The sequence below is a fragment of the Antennarius striatus genome, chromosome 4, assembly GCF_040054535.1.
Source record: "Antennarius striatus isolate MH-2024 chromosome 4, ASM4005453v1, whole genome shotgun sequence".
NCBI classification, from domain to species: domain Eukaryota; kingdom Metazoa; phylum Chordata; class Actinopteri; order Lophiiformes; family Antennariidae; genus Antennarius; species Antennarius striatus.
The window spans coordinates 8486856-8508386 of NC_090779.1; the positions used below are offsets into that span (position 1 = coordinate 8486856).

The 21531-nt window shown below is 39.7% G+C and overlaps 1 protein-coding gene across 4 annotated transcripts; it reads left to right on the top strand.

Annotated features, from left to right (window-relative positions):
* The first annotated feature begins 629 nt into the window (after window positions 1-629).
* myrf (myelin regulatory factor) lies at window positions 630-21358 on the top strand. 4 transcript variants are annotated; one of them, XM_068314074.1, is made up of 26 exons: window positions 630-1202; window positions 9470-9560; window positions 9694-9975; window positions 10544-10605; window positions 11905-12130; window positions 12262-12362; window positions 12530-12644; window positions 13399-13594; window positions 13676-13752; window positions 13890-14000; window positions 14085-14190; window positions 14835-15035; window positions 15226-15334; window positions 15510-15619; window positions 15696-15856; window positions 15976-16048; window positions 16139-16221; window positions 16330-16398; window positions 16733-16800; window positions 16912-16986; window positions 17061-17291; window positions 17442-17535; window positions 17854-17916; window positions 18388-18493; window positions 18609-18683; window positions 19308-21358. In XM_068314074.1, exons 1-26 carry the CDS (start codon window positions 1157-1159, stop codon window positions 19386-19388), a joined length of 3012 nt encoding a protein of 1003 aa, XP_068170175.1. In that variant the 5' UTR covers window positions 630-1156; the 3' UTR covers window positions 19389-21358. The 4 variants fall into 4 exon arrangements, with proteins under 4 accessions (XP_068170175.1, XP_068170176.1, XP_068170178.1 ...); XM_068314075.1 differs by having other exon boundaries at window positions 14085-14175; XM_068314077.1 differs by lacking the exon at window positions 630-1202 and adding an exon at window positions 5177-5341.
* Window positions 21359-21531: the final 173 nt, after the last annotated feature.

Below are 21531 nucleotides of genomic sequence, written 5' to 3' on the forward strand. Positions count from 1 at the left end.
CCTGAATCCTTCAGGCAGTTTATGCATGCTGTCATTGGAAACAGAAATTAATGAACCCATCCCTTCATTTTAATGCAATCTGCAATTTGACCCTTTCTTCCAGGGCACATGCCCCCCTCCCTCCCAGCTTCATGACCATTCATCAGTTAGTTTGTGTGAGAAACACTGACAATGGTCAAATAAGGAAAATTAATGTGAATAGGCACCTTTTGCTGCATCCACTCCAAAATGTAATCAATACTTCTACAGCCACAACTCCTCAAGAAAGATTCACAAATATCCTTTTAGTTGTTTTTGTTTATTCCTGAAAACAATGTCAGCAAAGACGTTGATAGAAGTTAAGACATTTGATTTACTACAATATATAAAAGAAATAACGCAGAACCATTAGAATTTGGGGGGTTTTCAAAACAACAAAAAAAGAGTGACATAATAAATCTGTCATGATTTATTTTTGTTCTAATTAAAAGCCAGTAGAGTAACGTTAGGACAGCTGAGAACAACAGACAGGCTCGTCTGAACATTTTTTTTTGTCCGTGGATCTTTTCCTCAGCCTGGAGGCGCACATCCCTCACCTGCTGGAACTCCTCTCCTCCGACTCAGAGCCGCACACATCCTGTCGGAGGGAGAGAAGAGGAGAAGGAGTCCACGGGTGGACCTGAGCGGCAGTTTTAGACAACAATTTACGCCGCTTTTAAGCCACTAATTAATTCGTGTCGAGTTTTCTAACGCTCCGCAGGACGACAGTAGATTCTTTCTAACGAGAGGACGCGTAAATTGGTGTTTATTATGAACCTCATCGGAGAAGAGGTGAGGGTGCGCCTGAAGGAAGGGTTTTTAACTTTGCTCAAGTTTCTGTTTTTGTCGGCACCATAATTTTAAAGACAAAAAAAAAGAAAAGAAATAACTTTACTATCAACTAGAGCCTTTTCCACTGGATGCGTCATTTGGAGGCGTTTAGCGAAGAGACGCGACTCTTGCGCCAAGTTGCTGAAGAAGAGAAAGAAGTTCTCCGCGCTGGATTTAAGTCGCAACAAGAAGACAGAAGAACATCAACTGGATTCTGTCATGCACATGTGAAAGTTTCCCTGATCCGAATTGATTTCGTTCGGACCAGGGGAGACTTTAATGGATTTTTTATGTGGAACCCGCTAGGATGGACGTGGTAGATGAGACAGAAGCGTTACAAAGATTTTTTGAAGGTGAGAAGTCCTGATTATTATTATTATTATAGTTATTATTAGTCCGTGGGCTTTCAATGGTGTTAAAATAGTTCAGTATTTAAAAAAGACAATTACATATATTGATCAAAATACAGCGTTAATAATAGAAAGGGAAGGGATGTGTTTTTATTGCTTTAATAACCCCTTAGATTCCAAAATAATTATTTTCCTGAAGGAGTCATCTGTAAATTCTAGCTTTACCTTTTGTGTAGACAGTCTGCTTAAAACTATAAACGCACCACTTAGACTGTTAAATAAAATCAATGTTTCTCTGATCTAACGTGTGACCTTTATGTGCGGGATTCCCCAACATAAAGTTGCTCTTCCTATAATTTATCACCTTCTTAATTGTTCATCTTTAACTAAAATCCAAGAAGGCAAGGCACAAGACAGGAGGGCTGACGGGTGCAGGGCGCAAACGTGCTGGTGATGGGTAACAGATCAGTAAAACGGGGACACCTCGGGAAAAAAAAACGAGGTGGAGGAAGAGGAGGGTGGGGTTAGGGTTAGATGGGTGTAGGAATTCAAGTCAAGATAAATAGTGTGTTTTGCAAGAGTGCTGTGGTACACAGTGTGTTAGAGACAGACGTGCGCCATGTGATTTCATCCAGAAGTGGATGAGCGTAATGTTGATCATTACAAGGTGAACACCCACCAGTGATTTAAGTTTACAAGCATCAAATCAGCCTGGATGGAGATGTGTTCGATACACAATCATGTTCCCACATGGGCTGTCAACGGGTTTGTTCTATTTCTTTTCTTTTCTTTTCTTTTCTTTTCTTTTCTTTTCTTTTCTTTTCTTTTCTTTTCTTTTCCATCCCTGCTTCGCAGATCATTTTTTTGGACACTATGTGTTGACCCAACTGACAGCGAGTCACAATTAGGTTAATACTTGGTCTTTTGAGCTTTATAAAATGTTCTTGTAGTAAATTTCATTTCAGATGAATGTTTTTGTCACACTTGTTTGAGCAGTTTTCATTGTTTGACACTCAGACACATAAAAATTGTATTATTAATAGTTTTTTTTTCAAGTGAACATAGAAGCACATTCTGTGTTTTATATATAATTAGTTATCTGCTGAGAGACCTAACACTTGATCATAGTATACACAGAGTGTTGACTTAAATATACACAGCCATCCATGACTGTCAGAGGTTCCTTACTATTCTGACAGGAATTTAGTGTGTTTACATTCTTGCTTTGGGAGTAAGAGAGATGTTCTTGCTTTGGCTTTATTTCAGCCACTTCTGCTTGGACTAAAATGTCAACTTGTCCACAAGAAGCACACATTAGGTCCCACCTTACCTGCTTATTTAACTTGTTCTTTCTCTTGTTTCACCAAGGTGATGTCAAACTATTAATTATGCCTATCTCAGATTTTTTCCTTCAGGCCTTCATAGAGTTTAGGCTGTTAGACCAACTTTGAATATGAAATTACAAATTCAAATCTGTGATTTTATTTAGAAAATGAGTTGCTTATTGTTCATGTTAATGTGGCTCTTTACCCGAATCGAAAGTGGACTTTACACTCGTAAAGTAAGTTTTAATCAGATTCCCAAAATATGTATACATTCACACTAATGTCGTGTACATTCCATGCATAGCCTCGGTGGCTGTTAAAACACAATGAGGTGAGACTGGCATTTCTCCAAGGGTATTTGGCCCTCCCCGGGCTTTCCTTCTCTCTGACTCCATTAGAGTGACAGTGAGCAGACAGGGTGAGGAGGTGAGATACTGCAGACTCAGGGTGGAGAGAGGCTGGCCCGTTGAGAGAAACCCAGCAAAAACCCTAACCCCCCTAAAACTTGACCTTCTCCTCTATGATTCACTTCAATAACAACCAGTCGCTCACGCCTTGACAGAGGCGTGTTCGCGTGTGCAAAGGATCACAGCATTAGCTGCTGTTGCTTTACTCCATGTCCAAGAATGGGACATTAGACTTGAATTAAAAGGTGACAATTTTATCATGTCTTCAAGATAAAATGAATGATTACATTATCTAAGCACGGTAATAACTAAAAATTTATTTATCTATGTATTTATTTACTTTTTTCTTTAAATTACTAATTTTAACCTTTTAGTCTAGCTTGTGTGTGTGTTGGGGATGGGGGGGGATTTTTCCTGTGTAAACTGTTTTTGTATTGTTTTTATGTAAAACACTTTGGGCTACTCACTTTGTATGAAAAGTGCTTTATAAATAAAGTTTGATTGATTGATTGATAACAGCTAATTTAGCTCAACAAAAACAGTGACTTTCAGAAATTAGTTAAAAACCATTAGTTCTGCAATTATATGGACAAGGTCGTGATAAATGTATGTCAAATTATTGGTTAGAATATTCTACTAAGTATTGATGAGAGTATTGGTAAGTAAATGAAGTATTTGCTGCAAGTATTTGATGAAAATAGTGAAGTACTGGAACAATGTGTCTCCGCTGAGCTTTGGGTTGTCAGTTAACTGTATCAGCCAGGAATGGGGGTTCACCTGAGCCTTAAGCTGAATTAACTATGTTCTCAGTCATATTGTCTTAGAAACACAAACTGCTCATCACTCATGTTACTATATCATAGCCCGTCATGCTTTCCACTGTACTCCCACAGCGGTGGTGAATCATGGATGCAAAGGCCGTCGTCCATCTTAGAACACCGTGTGACGTTTTGATGGTCCCTCTGATTTACAGGTTCGGTCGGAGGAATGTATTGTTTTTGAGCAGCCAAGCTTACAGTGTTCATGAATAGGTTTTATTTTTTATTGTTGTGCCTCACTCCTATCAATATCAAATGAGTTACCCTCCATCAATGAATGTAGTTCGTGGTCGAACTGGAATTCCAGTGATTATTTCATTTGTTTCTGTGTTCATACATTATAGAAAAAAATCCTGTATTAGTTGTCCCTGCAGATGAATAAAACAAGCCTTTCCCTGTTTTTAATGAGTACTATCCTTCTAAAATAATTTGTTTTCTTTTTCTTCCTTTTTGTGTGTGAAAATTCTCATCCAGTTGTTAGAAGAAAGTAATGACGTAGGTTATATTGTTCATCCCCCCCCACTCCTTAAGCACAAACATGACCAGCGTAAGCATGCAGGGTGAAAAAATGTTCGGTTGATGCTATTTCAGCACTAAAGAACTTCTATTTGTTGCTGCTGGTCAAAACTCGACTCAAAGTTGGCAGCGGTGCCCCAGTTCAGAGAGCGAGCAGTGGTTAAGAGAGTCATTATTTTCACAGCGCTTATCTTCTAAAGAACAAAAACCTTGAAGGATGACGCTGTACTGCAGGATTTTGAGTGAATTCAGCAGAAGCACTTAAATATCCTATTAGTGGTGTTTCTCAAGTCTCTCTACTTCTGTGTGTGTGTGTGTGTGTGTGTGTGCGCGCGTGCGTGCATGCGTGTGTGTGTCTGTAGACTTGTGCCCCACCCTTGGGAAAACTGACACACACAGACCTTTAGCTCTCAGTCATGAAGAAGCTCATTAGGCAGGCGGGGGTCATCAGCATACAAAAGAGCGTTTTGAAGCAAAAAGGGACAAAATATTTATTTGTTTTATATATATGTGTAGGAACAAAATGCTACAGAATGACACAAAACATTAAAATAATGAATGTACTGGGCCTTAAAAGCTTTTTAAAAAAAATTTCTTCCTATCTCCTGCATGTTCTAATTTGTTTTCTCCCTCTTCTTTTCTCTCTATGGTCTAACTCATCATTTCACTTTATTCTTGCCATGTCTAGCCACACACTTGTTGTGTTTCTTTCTCCTTTGCTGTCCCAATCCCAGCCTTGTCAGACCTGTAATCTCCTGAGCCCGGTCCGCCAGTGCGACCGCAGCAGTGCCTATATGCGACAAGAGCTGTGTGTGGTAGCCTGGTACAGCCCTTTCTCATGACTGGGAAATAATCCTCATTATAGCACTCTCCAACCTTTCTCACACATGCTCACAAATAATGCACGCACACACACATACGTTTGTTGCCCTGATCTGCCGCTCTCAGGGCTGCAGAAGAATGTCTTTCAGGCCCGAATAGGGAAACATGTGAAAAATAGAGTGGAATCGTTCTTCTCATCTTCTTTTTCAGGTGCTTTCATCTCAAGGACATCAGCATGCTTTGGCTACGTGCAGGTACTCTGCCGCTCTGTCCACTCTGCTTCTCTTTAGATGTGATTTACTAGTTCCTACCCGATGAGGGGCTTCCTGTGTCATAGTGATGATTTTCGCTCTTTTAACTCTGTCTTGTAAGGTGTAGAAGTAGAAGTTAGATGTCGGTACTCTAACACTTTCAAGTGTAGATATAACTCATATCCTGTCAATTGATATTCATGTCTCTGTTGGGCTGTTTGCGGTAAAGTACACACTGTGAGCACAATCCCTGGTGAAACAGCCGAGAAGTGTTTTACGCTTCTATACACTTACATTTAAACAAATCTTTTTCTCATTTTTTTGCTGGCTAATGAAGGATTTCATTTAAGGAATAGGGAATATGCTCATTTGAAAATTTATGAAAGCACTGAGATACAAACCAGCATCATGTTCAGTGGAATCCTACGTTGAACGATTCTACAGACATTGGTTTTCATGTGTCACAGCTTTTTTTTATTGTTTCACTGTGTAATTTAAAATTAAATCTCTTAGATAGTGTATTAACTGCCTGTACAGTGTGTGTGTGTGTATTTCTGGTGTGCAGCCAAGTTCATTCTGGTCTAAATGTTTGTTAATCAAATGGACTTTGTTCCTCCTCTGAAAATGTTTAATTATTAACACAGACGTGTGAGTTTCATTTGGAGGAAAATCTCTTTCTGAAATGCAGAGTGGTTTCTAGCTTTTCCATCACTTCACTTTTATTTCTATACAAGTGTAAAAACAAATTTATCACATAATGTAAGTATATACTTTAAATATGTACCAGGAAAAGGCTATGCATCTGACTGACTGATTGGTTTTGGTTGGTTGATTGATTGATTGGTTGGTTGGTTGGTTGGTTGGTTGGTTGGTTGGTTGGTTGGTTGATTGATCCATGCTTAATGGGCACACTTGGTCCCTTTGTGCTCATTTTAGATTATTGCTTCACTGACAACCCAGCCATTGAAATAGGGGCATAACACCCATGCACACAGACAAACATGCACACTTGTGTGTGTATATGCTTGTACACATACACACACTCTCGGTCGTTAATCTCTCAAAAGGCCAGTCTGTGTTGAAGTTGGACTGACAATCATTTCACTGTTCGTTAGACAGGCACAGCTGGACAGAGGAGAACATAGAGCGCAGAGAATCGTACACGTCCAGTTCACAGCAAGCTTTAACCTTAGAGATGGATAGAACAGCCTTTAATGACAAAAGGAATAATCATTCTGTCTCAGTTGTTTTACATGTAAAACACAGCTGTTTGTAGATCGCTACAGTAGCAGTCAAAGTTCCATAAAACAGCAAACAAACATTCTGTCTGAGGTCTCCATGAACACCTTCATCAGCGTGAAGTTATTAGAGAGCAACAGCAGAGCCTTGCTGCAGGTGATTTATCAGGGTTGGAGCCTCTACTTCAGCCTCGCATCACTTATACTTTCTTTGTAATGAAGGTTTGCATTGATTAAAAACAAAAGGTTTCCATGCTGTCGTACATTCAATTCGTCAACTTTATGAACTGATGACCTGTTAAACTTCTGTTTTTAATCAATTTAGTAGTTTTCAGTTTTATAATTTAGTATAATAACATGTCCGGAAAGAAAGAAACTGAATAAATACAAAAATAAAATAATGCAAGTAGATGGTGAAAGCTATATATAAATATATCCATTCTTATGGTTCAGTTTGGAATCACAAGTTAGTCTTAATTTTGCAAGATGTTATTTTTCAGGTTACTATTGTTACATTCCAAAAATTGATTTTGTTTATATATGTATCTGGAACTGTGGCTGTGATCAATTTATCTGGTAAAAGAATGTATTAACTGTCAATGTGAAAACATGGCAAAGAGAAAATGTGTAATGATGAAACTGTAGAAAGTGATCCCCTGAAAATGAACACAAAAAATGAGAACTGCTAGATGTGCAAATATGGAAATTCATACTTATTTACTAATACTTTTAATGCATTATGGTAAATCAATATCCATAATGACCTTAAATTATATTGGTGTTATATGTCTTTATCATAAAAACTTGCTGCGTAGCCAAAAAAAAACCGTACGTAGCCAAAAAAAAAACAACCCTCTTTTTTTGCAGGTTTAAATCATTTATAATATAGTTTAGTACTTTAATGTTAGATATTTCTTTTAGTATACTCAAGTCAGATTAATGTATTTAATAGAAACCACAACTGTGACAGTGTTCGGAACTACTATTTCCTAAGGATAGTCATGATTGACTGAGTATCAAAAAAACCCCCAACAACTTAAAAGATTTAAAAAATACAAAAATATTGACGATTGAGTTTTGGAAGAGCTCTTGGTTCTGGTTGTAAGTCTTCCGCCTCTGTTACTCTTAACTTGTGATTTAACACAAACACACCTGGACTACAACCATGTTTCGTGCTGTCTCACATTTTCCTGTGAGTTTTTTCCAGTTGCATTTCCAGTCCATCCTTGGACATTAAACTTGTATTCTGTCTTTCTTGCCCCCGCTCTCCTCACTCCTCGTTATCAGGCCTGGCAGCTTAAATTTACTGCCTATTTGGGTGGGGTGCACATCTGGATCTTATTTTATGGGGAACCATCCTGCTTTTCTCCTCTTGCACTGGCATGTATTAAGAGACATTAACAATCTGTTTCTATCCAACAAAGAAAGCCAGTTAGTGTTGTTTACTTGGTATATTTGTCAGACTAAGGTGACATGAAGGTGTTTGATAAACATCAGTATTTTGGGGGTTCTTGATTTGATTATTTAGAGATCATTGGTTTGGTTTATGGGTTCTATGATTGAATTTGTAAGATGGTGCTGTACGGTCAATTCTGCTGTGGGTTCACACATCGCTGCAAAAATAAAATCCTCCATTAAATCAAATGAGAACAATAGTGAGCGCTGTAAGAGAAACTGACAAAAATAATAAATGATGTGTCTGATGGGTGTTTGATGAAGAGTGAGGTGTTAGTAGAGAACAGAAGAAGGAAAAGGAGAATTTTTTTTCCAACGCTAACACAAAAATTCCTTACATTCCCAACTGAGTAGCTGCTTAATCTGTCGGAGAAAGTGTGTGTCTCTGTGTGTCTGTTTGCATGTGTGTGTGTGTGTGTGCGCGCACGCGCGCGCGTGTGTGTGCGTGTGTGTGCGTGTGTGTGTGTGTGTGTGAGAGAGAGAGAGAGAGAGAGAGAGAGAGAGAGAGAGAGAGAGAGAGAGAGAGAGAACAAAAAAATGAGAAATACTGGGGTTGCCCTCCTACCACCAGGTCCTGCTCCCCCCTCTCCGCCTTCACTCTCACTCTGTTTCCAGCATCGTTTGGAACAAACAGAGACAGTTTTAAAGAAGAGGAGTCTCTCTTCCTCGTGTAACATTTGAGTAGGTTTCAATGTGTCCAGTAAGAAAAGACTGGTTTACACACAACATGACACTCTTCTCTAAATATATGCAAATGAATGAGCTTGTTCTACATCTTGGTGTATGTTGATTAAGTTGGATCATGTGTTTGGGATTTGTGAGGCTTTGGCTATCAAAGAGTGAAAATGACCTAGAGGTGAGGTAAGGGGAGCATTAGGGAATTGTAAAATGACCTATGTATATGTTTAATGACGTAAAAGTACTTTAAAGAGTTTTCACCTATAGATTTAAAGATCTTGACATGAACTACGATTCACAAAACAAACTGCGTGTGTCTACTGATACATTATCGAGATCATGCAAAACACGCGCATCTGTGTGGTTGTGCATGTGTGTGAAATAAAGCAGAAGTAAAAAATATATATGTTGAATCATCATGATGTCATCTGTAATGACTTCTCACACAGAGTTAGATCATTGGTCACTCTTGGTAAATGCTCAGTAATTCAAATCACAGCTCATAGTTTTGTGTGATGTTGATGATATATGAGGTAAAAGATTGTGAAATGTCCTCATGAGTAAATTGGTATGATGTAATCAAGTTCTTTAGGAAAGCTATGAATAGTAGTGAATGTATTTGGAGGGATTATTACAACATGAGTGTGTGCAGAAACTGGAGCTGATGTGGCAGTGGATGAAGGTGCTGAAAGATTCCCTGAGCTAATTCTCAGATGCTCTCTGTCTCTCCTCCGTGTTCCCAACCCTCCCTTCAACACAGGTCATGATATTACCAGTTCTCTGGAGCCAGCCAACATCGACACCAGTTTCCTGGAAGAGTACTTCAACAAGGAGGACGATAGCACTGACATGTCAGTAGGGACTCCAAATCAAGCTAGCAACGTCAAAACAACACGCACCAACTGAATCAGATCATGTCGTTACAAAGGAATTTGTTTTTTCTGATAAGGATAATCCCTTTTTTTCCTTTCCTCTTTCTCCCAGCTGTTTCTCAGAGGTCCATAGCACTCAAGGACCAAATTACTCATCTACCCAGGCAGGAGTGTCCTCCACTGGGGGGTTGGTGTGTGGTGTGAGCCCCCCTATTCCACTGCGCCAAGGAGGCCCTCTAGCTGGGCCCCCTAACTGTCAGACCAGCTACACCCCAGGTCCATCCCTGGGCCTCCGACACAATTACCCCTGCCTGGGTCAGCAGCAGCAGCAACACCAGCACCAGCAACAGCAGGCTCACGTCAAGCCTGAGCACAGGGGCCACTACGGCTCAGGGTGAGCCGGATACCTGGAGGGTAGAGGGATGGAGGTACAAGAGGGAGGAAATATAGCATGAGTCTGCACTTCGGAATGTTCAAGATATGTGTGAGATGCTACTGCATCTCCCATTTTAAACATGAACATGACCAGCATTCTATAAAATACACACACACACACACACACACACACACACACACACACACACACACACACACACACACACACACACACACACACACACACACACCCTACTCCAGGTCCTTTATGCGATCAATATGTGATTAAGCTTCATTTGTACAAATAAAGCACCCGCTGGTCAAGAGGGGGAGGGAGACTGATAACAGAGAGGGAGAGAGTCAAATTACATCCTGTGAAAAAATCCTGACGCACAGATCTTGTGTAAAGAACATCTACACTTACTCTGATCCCAGCTCCTCTCTTAAATATCATGGTGGTTATATTACACAAAAAGTGTGACAACTTCAAGTATGGTACCTCTTTAAGGCTTAAGGTATTTTCTATCATTTTAAAGTCAAATATTATTGTTCCTATCAGTATAACAACTACCACTGATTTTTTTCAGGACACTACCTGAGTCCCCCCCAGACTCCAGCTCAGAGCCATATTCTCCTCAGCAGGTGAATGGTAAGAAATACTTCTTTTTTCTGTCCCTGCAAAAATATGCATGGAGGAATGTGACAGAGAGACACAGGAGACACTGGAGAAACGCTCCTTAAGTCTAGCTTGAGGAATGTGTGTCACAGCCACCTCTGCTTAAATCAATATGTTACATGTCACTTTATTGTGTTTTGAATAGAGCATCAAGACAAGAATAGAATCCACATACAACTGAATCCATATAAAATGTAATCTCTAATTATCGATAGGCATGATTTTTTTCAACAATAAAATAAAAACTAGACGAGTTACAAGCTACATTTAACGGTTGGCTTGTTTCAACATACAAGCTGATCTACAGCAGCACTCAAACTCATTGTGTATTTCTTACTGTTCACACACCTGTGTTGGTTTGCCCATTAGTAAAAAGGTGTGGAATAGTGTTATCTGATTGGCGTTACTCCAGCCTGCAGCTTGAAACAATAGAAAGTTCCTTAGGCCAAGGTTGGAGGGAAGTAGAGTTAACTGCTCTCTGAAATGTAGATGGATCAGTTTGAGGAGAAAAGGCAGCATTCTGTGTGGGATCATGTGGCAGGCAGATAAAATAACCTTTAAAGGTATAAGAAACTAATTTTAAAGTGATATATATTTTGTTTATCGTTATGAAAAAAATGAGAAAAAAAATTCCTGATGTCTGGCATCATCCCTGTGGTCAGGAAAGAATCTGCCATGAGCGCTTCACCTCGTATGATTTTGAAAGAGATTTGAAAATCAGATCATTTTCTAACAACCCATAGTATTTATTCAGAATTCCCAAGGTTGAGTGGATATTTAATTCATGTCTGCAGCTACTGGAGTTATTGTATAAATGTTTTAATGACCAGATTATCACACGATTATGGCACTTGCGAAAAGTAAACAAAAGTGATAGACAGGTAAATTTACTGAGAAGATCTGTGAAACTGAAATAAAACATACAAAAACAGCATGTCAGGCCCTGATCCTTATACATTCGTAAATACAAGACATATTAAAATATACTAGAGTTGTTATTAATTCAACACAGTCCAACAGTAACGAATGGCGGTTAGCTCAATGCTAACATAATATGGAAAATGGATATGGATTCACCCTGATGTCTACGTTTGTGTCACTTCCACTGTCATGGTGTGCACCGTAACATGATATTTTGTTCTTTTCACTTCCCCATTGATCAGAAAAAATAAAAATGCCACCAAAACTTTTGTTTTATTGTGTACTTCAAATACACACCTGGCTCATTTTGACTTTCCTGTCCCTTTAATTAATATTCTCCATCCTCACTAGATCCTCACATGATCAGGACCATGACACCAGAGAACATGTGTCACATGACTCCCACGCCACCCCTTCCACCGCCGCATGGACATTATCCCAGCATGCATCGGGACATGTACCTGAAACCTGAGCCCATGATATCGCAGTATCCTATTGGTCCAGCCACAAGTGGAAGTGGAGACATGCAGCAGACGCAGATGCTGCATCAGCTGCTGCAGCATCCTCAGGGGCAGGAGTGAGTCATGAGGATAAAACAGGAGTGAGGGAAGGAGGGTTGTGGGGTCCAGTTTTTATGGAATGCGGGGAACGATAGGAAGGAATAGTGAAGTGTGCAGCGTCCGATTGTCTTTTCATTTCCTCCCACAGTGGCATCCCTGCTCACCAGGCCAAGAAGAGGAAGCACTCAGACTCTCCCAACAGCACCCTCAATTCCCAAATCCTCACAGGTATCATCAAACAAGAACCAGGTAGGCAGGCATCTTTCTACTCTTCCTCGCCTCCTCTACCTCATGCTCACCTGCTCTTATCTACCCTTGAACTCTTGTACAGATCAAGACTTTTTACAGAACAACTAGTGACATTCTTAACATTCTTCTTTCTCGTTTTGATTCGCTTGCTTTTGAATCTGTCGCAGGTTTAATGCAGGATGCAGACAATGCCTACCTGGACCCAAATTATCAGTGCATTAAGTGGCAACCCCACCAACAGAGCAAGTGGACACCACTATATGACGCAAACTGCAAAGAACTGTGGGTACAATTTATTTTTGCTATATTTCTAAATATAAAGTTTAAATTATGGGGGATGGGGGAGAACTGAATGTGATCAGCAGAGAATGAAAATGAATTGAATAATAACAGGTGAAAATAATAATTCAAAAGCATTTACAGCAGGAGTAAGCAAAGTAATAGCAGGGTTGCAGAGGTCTACAAATTCCTCAGAGGTGAGCTGTGTGGGGGAGTGAACGAGCCTAGGGTTTCGGTTTAGAAAGACAACGTGAGGAGGGGTAAAGAGAAAAATTAGTGTACACCTACTTTGCTTTTGCAATGCCAAAATACAAAGAGGGATAGAGAGGGAGGAAGGTTGAAATGAACTCACACAACTTTTGAGATATGTTATCAAAACCACCTGGTTGCCCATCACAACTTTTAGCACACTACGCCCACATAGCGACGCAGGAACAGAGCTTTTCGTTCATTTTTAATTAGATTTATTAGGTGTTCTAGAGATCTCATGGTCCTCATGGTTGTAGAGTAATGCCACCAAGTCTGAAGCACAACGGCGCCCAGGCGGGGGCCTATACCAGAGTGGAAAACTTTATTTTAATAGATTTATCTTTGAAAATACATTAGCATAACAGGAGATTAATAGCATCCTCATCACCACATGTGTATCTTTTAAATGCTTGCACTTAAAAAGAAGAAGTATCTGGTATTAAGCAGGTCAAATATTTTCCACTGATGATTAAAATTATGTCTCGCCATCTCTTTCCCCTTCTTCTAGTCCGATGCCAACCTACCGGGTCGATGCCGACAAGGGTTTCAACTTCTCCTTGGCTGACGATGCCTTCGTTTGCCAGAAAAAGAACCATTTCCAAGTCACTGTGTATATAGGCATGCTCGGCGAACCCAAGTACATCAAGACAAATGATGGTCTGCAGCCTATCGACTGCTTTTACCTTAAACTTAATGGAGTCAAGGTAGGTAACATGCGTAGTAGAATGTGACTCAGGTAAACTATCTCCTCAATATATTTAGCGTATATTTTATTTTTTTGACAGGTGGAGGCCGTGAATCAGTCTATAAGTGTGGAGCAGTCACAGTCGGACCGTAGCAAGAGACCCTTTAAGCCTGTGCTGTGAGTCTTGACACTTATACGTTCATCATTTTAAAGTCCGCATTGAAAAAAAATGCAACTGACAAGGTTTATTAAAGCTTCTTATGCTTTCTGTCATGGTTCTTTCTGCTTACACTGATGCTCTCTGCGTATCCCAGGGTCACACTTCCTTCAGAGCAGGTCACAAAGGTCACGGTGGGGCGACTCCACTTTAGTGAGACCACAGCAAATAACATGAGGAAGAAGGGTAAACCCAACCCTGACCAGAGGTGAGAGATCTGCCATCATTTTCAAACAGGTGGTTGACGCCTCTCCTGTTGTCACACTCGCCCTTCACATGTTCATGCTCACAGGTATTTCATGCTGGTGGTGGCGCTGCACGCTCAGTCCCACAGTCAGAGCTACACTGTGGCTGCTCAAGCGTCGGAGAGGATCATCGTCAGGGTAACGTCTGGCCATGTCTGTCTGCCTCCTACAACAATCATATCCCTTATGTATACCTCGCTTTGTAGCAACATGGTTTTTTTTCTTCAGACTAAATAATTGATTGAATGAATAATTTTGTTTAACCATGAAGCAGTTTTCGATCGTATGTATATGTTTAAATATGGTTTCCAATGGACATTGATTGTATTATTCTAACATAGCTAATGCTCTTACAGGAAACTATAAAATAATGAATTATTTTGTTTTTCCAGTGAATTTTAACATATACTGAGTTTTCATGTCCCATGTCTATTTGCTTTCCTGCCTCATGTCTTTACTGCATCAGCAGCTCCTAAGCTTAGCTTAGCACAATTATTGGAAACACACAAAACTGTTAACCTGTCTATGTCTAAAAAAATGAAATTGAAACAGTTAGCCTAAAAAAAACCCATACATTTTGCTGGGCCACTGGGTAGGAGGTATTTTTTTTACAGATGACTTCCAGGAGCATCCATTAACAGTGGAATTGTCTTCAAATTTGACTCTTTGCAGGAAACCAAATATGCATATTGTCAATATTTCTTTGAATATATTGTAACAACCTTTTTTAACGTATTTTCAGAAGTATCTCAAGCGCCGTTCGTCTGTGCACCTTCTCCTGTGTCTCTCTGTTACAGGCATCCAATCCGGGACAGTTTGAAAGCGACAACGAGGTGCTGTGGCAGCGTGGACAGCTGCCAGACTCGGTGTACCACCATGGTAGAGTCGGCGTCAACACGGATCGACCTGACGAGGCTCTCGTGGTCCACGGCAATCTGAAGGTCATGGGCTCCTTGGTGCACCCATCTGACATCAGGGCCAAAGAAAATGTCCAAGAGGTCAGGATGGCTCTCAGTGTGTATCTATACGTGTCTGCGTGTTTCCAGCATGTCAGCATGAGTCGTTGTGTTCCTCATGTACTTCATGTCATTGTGAATCATGTCACACACAAACAATGCCATCTATAAAATGGGCTCGTATTGTATTACCATCAGCATGGATTGTCATTGTCATCGTGTCTGTGTGTAGGTCGACACCACAGACAATTTGAAACGGATTTCTCAGATGAGGCTGGTCCATTATCAGTACAAGCCTGAGTTTGCTGCCACTGTGGGCATAGAGAACACCGCAGAAACTGGTAACAGCCTCATATAATAACAAGTTCAAATGTTTGCCCCATCATCTAATGACTTTGTACAATTTACATTGCATTATCATTCTGTAAAGTCATATCTTCCCATCGCTTTATATGGATCTTTGCATGTGTATTCTATATTGTTGCCCTTTTTCCATTTATCCTTACCGCCCTGCAGGAGTGATCGCTCAGGAGGTTCAGCAAATCTTGCCTGAAGCGGTGAAGGAGGGGGGTGACGTGGTGTGTGCCAATGGAGAAACTATTCCCAACTTGTTAGTTGTCAACAAGGTAAACAGTGAGTACATACAGGACATGGGTGCACATGCATTACTTCCATTAACACTAACAACTATGAAATCAAAAGGAACGTATCTTCATGGAGAATGTGGGAGCAGTGAAGGAATTATGTAAGCTGACGGACAACCTGGAGACTCGTATAGATGAACTGGAGCGCTGGAGCCGCAAACTGGCCAAGCTCCGTCGCCTCGACAGCATGAAGAGCACCGTGAGCGGAGGCACGGTCAGGTACGAGCAACGACACAAAACCACCTCACATTTGTACTTCAGAGCAGGAGGGAGGGAGGGATCTCAAAATGAGTGGGAACATAATGTAGAATTACTCTTCTCTTTTTTTGTCCATGTAGCCAATCAGGAAGTTATTTTAGCAGAACAGGAAGTGGGCCACTCAAGAAAAAGACAGTGAAACCTGGGAGCAAGGTTTGTGTTGGTGATGATGATGTTTATACAGTATGTCTTTACATTTGTTTCACATTTGAAGATGTAACTCTAGATGTGTGTTTATTGCAGAATTCGCTCCCGGATCAAGGCTGCATCAGCCAGAGGTTCATGCAGGGAGCTATCCTGGCCCTGGTCATTGTCATGGCCTTCAGGTTAGACTGATGAGAATGTTTTTTGGGGGGGGTGGGTAAACTAAAAAACAGCTTCACCTACGTGGAGTAGCAGTATAATATGAATGTACGGGGTCTCTTCCCCCACAGTGTCATTTCCATGTCCATCCTTTACGTGCTGACTCTTCACCACAGAGGAGACGTCACGGAGAAAGATGGGTAGGGAATTTTAAGTCAGAAAATCACGCCTTGTTGTTGTGGTGAACATTAAGTTTCCACTTCTTAATCAGCGTCTTCCATACTGTGTTCCTGATTTCTGTAGCTATGTTCCTTCCTGTGTTCTCTTCATCTCTTGGATGCCCATCTTCACTTCCACTGTAACTTTCTGTCCTCCTGTCTGCCCATGGTATGCTTTACAGCAGCTGCCTTTCTTGCTACCTACATCATATTCTGGCTTTTTTCTTTGATTGCTTAGCTGAGTGTTCATATTTATGCATTGTTATTACTATTTCAGCTAACACTCTTGATCTACTGTACATTCTTACTGGCACAGGTCCAGAGCTGCCCTGGGATCCTCACATAAGAGTTCATATACTCCAGCATCCACCACCACATCACCAGGTAAATGCAGATCCCTAATGAAGTGATGAACCCCCCATCTGCAGCACACACAACACTCTATATTATAAATAGATTTGATCCTTTTCATTCATTCTCTCACAAATCCTCTAGCTTGCTGTTCAACTACTGCCATTAACAACCAATCAACCACAGTTCTGACACTGAATATCAACCAATCCACATCAGGTAAGTTAGCAAATAGATGTTTACCTGGAGAATGAATTTGCCTTCAATGCAGATTAATTATCTTCCCTCTCTAGATTTAGGCAGCTTGATTCCCACTCCGAGCACTATTATTAAGAAGGCCAAGTCCAGAATAATGGAAAAGGACGGTCGTGGTAGAAACCGTCTGAGTCACACCTCAACTCCTTTATACTTTGCCAAGTCCAAACGGCCAGCACCGACAGACTTGGATGGAGTGGAATCCACCAACCGTCTGCCTGGGGGTCAGCAGCCAGTGTCACGTAGACAACGCAGCCTACACACAAGGGGTAAATCCACAAACCCAGCCCGGGCTTTGTCTGCACACACATAATTTAGTACACACCAGCAGCAAACAAAAGCTTATCTATATTCTGTACAATGGAATGTTGTGTTATGTGCTCATAGAGGATCTTTTTTTTTTTTTTTTACATTTGCAGGAGGAAATAATTCTCCCTCTCTATCTAGTCTTCATGTGATGGAGACAAACCAAGACATCACACCACAGAGTTGCACCACACCAGAGAGATGCAGGTATAGGTTCATTTAGTTTTCAGCTTTCATTGTGCAGTTGAATGCAACCAGAATGACTCTCAGCGTTCCTTGAAAATTAAATTCTCAAAGAACTCCACTGTGGAAATGAAAAACATTTCTCCAAAGGCTATTTTCTATTTGGTGTGCTGATGATGGCAATGGAGAGATTTATTTTAGTCATCGATACATTGTTTTCAGGGATGTCTTCTAAGTCGTTTCCTGCGTAAAAGCATTAGAATTCATTATGTTTCCTCACTCACTAACCTGTCAATAGTTTATGCTCAAATGTTAATGCTTTTTTCTCTTTGCCAACTCCAGTCACACAGTATCACTCTATGGAAGCAGAAATTCCTCCATCTCAAAAATCACTTTGCACATGATGTGAGTATTCAAGCATTACATAATCTACATGACTTGCCAAGGCTTCATTTTATATCTTCAAATTCATAATCATATATCCTGTGAATAATCATGTATTTGGGGATAACTTGAATTGGTAAAAAAAAAGTAGTTATTGTAACCTTAAAAATGTGTTTTTAGTACAAACATATGATCCTGTAGAAAAACAGAGAAGCTTTACTGACAATAATTGATTAATGAATAAATTTAAACTTAAATGGAGATGTTGTCTCAAGGAAAACCTACTGAAAATTAGAAACAGTTTTTATGTGATGCAGTCAGTGATAAAAATAATTATAGTTGCTTCTTTAATGAAGAAATTCTCAACACACTGTTTGGAAATAACTTTTCCATATACAAATGTGACAACAACTATAAAACTTAATTTTAAGGCTATCTACGCACAAGACATAATGAGTCGCAGAGATATAAAGCGGGTATAATTCACTGCAGGTCCACAAACAGTGTGTGGGTTCAGCAGTGTGGAGCCACCAAGGGACGTTTATGTCCAAACCACAAAGAGACTGCACTCCATGGTGGACAAAGTACGCCAACAAAGGTAAATAATCGTTCATTTAATCATGATCCGTCACATAAGTTCTGTTTTAATCATTTTCTATGTGAAGTAGCTTGAACTTCAATTGGCTCATTACATGCTTTATGTTGTCTTTTAGGGGACCAGCCACCTGTGGTCAGTCCCTGTGCTGTCTTTCCAGGACATCACCTATCACTTCCGTATCTCCCTATCTGTGAGTAAATATGGCTTTTACAGTATGATGGGCTCTGAGATGCTGTTGTTGCAACAACAGCATCTCAGCATCGTCAGCATCGTCTCTTTCATCGTCTCTTTCAACTGGTGCATTCATTGTGCACTCTTAAGTCGGGGTGTGATTGGATGGATTTTTTCTTACCAAGGAGATAAAGCAGCATATCCCCAAAATTAGATGTTTTACTGTATCCCCTGAGAAAAAAGCAGCTAAAGTCTGTAGGAATGGAAATGGTTGTAGAGAAGTGATGTCATGACCCTGTCAGTCTCAACTGATTGGCAAAAGCTAAGAAAAAGTCTGACCACAATGAAGAAAATAAAATGTTTACATGATGTGAGTCTAAAAACCGATCAGATGTGGCTTTTATGACTTTTTGACCAATCAGAAATTTTATTCCCAAATGACTATGTATAACACTTTTGTTTTCAGTGTAGTAGACAGTGGAGTAACAATCAGTTGTCACTACAAGTATTGTTAGAATCCATGATGGTAATGGGCTCAGATGATATGACTTGTGTGTTGTGGACATGCCGTAATCACCACAGCCCTCCTAGTAAGCCAATGTCTGATTATTGACTTCTATCTCCAATTGCTCTTTACTGACAGAGTGAAGTGAGCTGTGCCGTTGAAGAAGACGCCTCATCGTACTCTGACTACCATTTTCTCATTCAAAGTGACTGTGTGTGAGGAGGAGGAGGACGATGCGTGTCGCTACCACCCCAAAACACCCTATTTTTCTTCTGTGGTTCCATTTCTATGCTGTTGTGATGGGATGACTACATTATTTTTCTTGACATTGGTACAGAACAAACTATATGTAACTACCCACTGTATTCCCCTCCACATGTAAATGCATTAAGACATTTCTTTGTACTGTGATCACTGGAATTTGAAACACTGTAAGTTTATTGTCTGTCACTGAAAATGCTTTATATCACTGATAAGTGTGTTAAGTCACTTTCTACTGCTATTGTGTCAGTAACACCTGTGGATTTATAACTTACTTAACAAATCTTCATGGTTCACTCTGTCCTTAATCTAAGACATATAAACTTTTTGGATAATTCAAGTTAATGAAGTCCAGGACCAAATACTGGACCAGAGTGAACACACATTTGTGTTTATTGAGAACAGTACTAAACAGACCTAAAACACTGAAAACAACAACTCTCAGTACATTTATATAAGACAGAGAATAATAGATTTCTGCTAGAGGCCTCAGTGAATTATCACAAGTCACACTGGAAATGTACCTCAGTAGTGCACACTGGAAAATCATTCATTTCTACAGTAGAGCATTGTAATTGAGGTCACTGGAGTCAACCAGATAGTCTGCTGTATTCTCCTGCAGCATCTGACTGAGTACAGTACAGAGCAGGGACCCTTCTTTTCTTTAGCATTAGTGTTTTAATTGTGACATATATGCTGAGATGTTTTAAAGACATTTTACTGAAAATATTCATCCATAAGCATACTATCACAAAGAAGTCCTTTTCTCCCTCCTTAGATGAAGATGAATGAAACATGCTCAGGTCAGGAAATTCACTGGAAGACATGCGATAAGACTGGATAAGTGAACCAATCACTGGAAATTAATGTGTTGAAACCCTGATAGTTGTGAAAACACCAACACTGACAATATTTCAAGAAACACTGGAAAGGCTTACACTGTATTTTACTAATTTAACAGAATGCTGGTAAGGCATTAAATGGCATATCAAGTGCATGCCCAATCATTTTTATGAAAAGAAGCATCTCAGCTTAGAAGCAACTCAAATGCTGCTTCAGCAAATTCCATCCTAAATGCTTGATTATGAAGCTTAGATGAAATTACAGTTATTTACACACACTTTGCAGATAAAATGGACTCTTACATGTATTTTGTCAGTGTTTTTAATGGTATTACTGGGACTATACAATTTAGAACATGCAGTCATAACAATTTTAACATACATGAAGTACATAACATTTTCTTTTCTATTGTCCTTTCTTGTTTTAAATATATTTACTGTGCCCTATATAAGATAAATATCAAATAGGAAAACAGCCATCAAAACTTTGTAGAATTTATCTTAACATGAAGACACTGTAAAATGGTTTCATCCAGTAAATATGACTTCAATGGGTTTGGTGTACTATTTTAGCTCATTTGTAATGCACCAGCTAGCATAATACAACCACCGTAGCACTTTTTGCACTGTATATATAAACTGCTTTTGGTCTATCCAGTGCGCCAGACTGTTATTATATACTCTGGTAGAACTGCATTACATTTAACTGTATAGTTTTCTTATGACCAATGCTCCTTTATATCTGGTGTGTTTTCTTATATTGTTATTAAAGTAGATATTTTTTGGTTGTTGTATCAGCAATAATATATTAACTTCTAGCTACTTGAGCCCACATATAATTGATAAGCATGAAAACACACACACACACACACACACACACACACACACACACGCACATATCTGATTTTAGTACCATTTGTTTGGAAAATGGGCTTTCACACTAAAACTTGGTGAGTACTTTATAATACCACTACTTTATTCTTTTAGTCCATTGTATCATTACATTGACAAAGCGTTTTGCCAAAACTATGCTGTAATATTATGAATGCATGTAGTTAATAAATTTTGACTAAATTTTCTGCTGTACTCAATTGTCCTTCTTTTGCGTTAAAAACAAATGGCCAGTTCTGTCCAGCAGGTGGCAGCCGAACATCTTTCATTCGTCCAGCCGTCTGTAAAGAACGTATTTTATTCCTACATTTTGCCTTTCAGATAGATGATGTCTGCACAATTAAAGTTGTAAAAAGGCAATAACTATA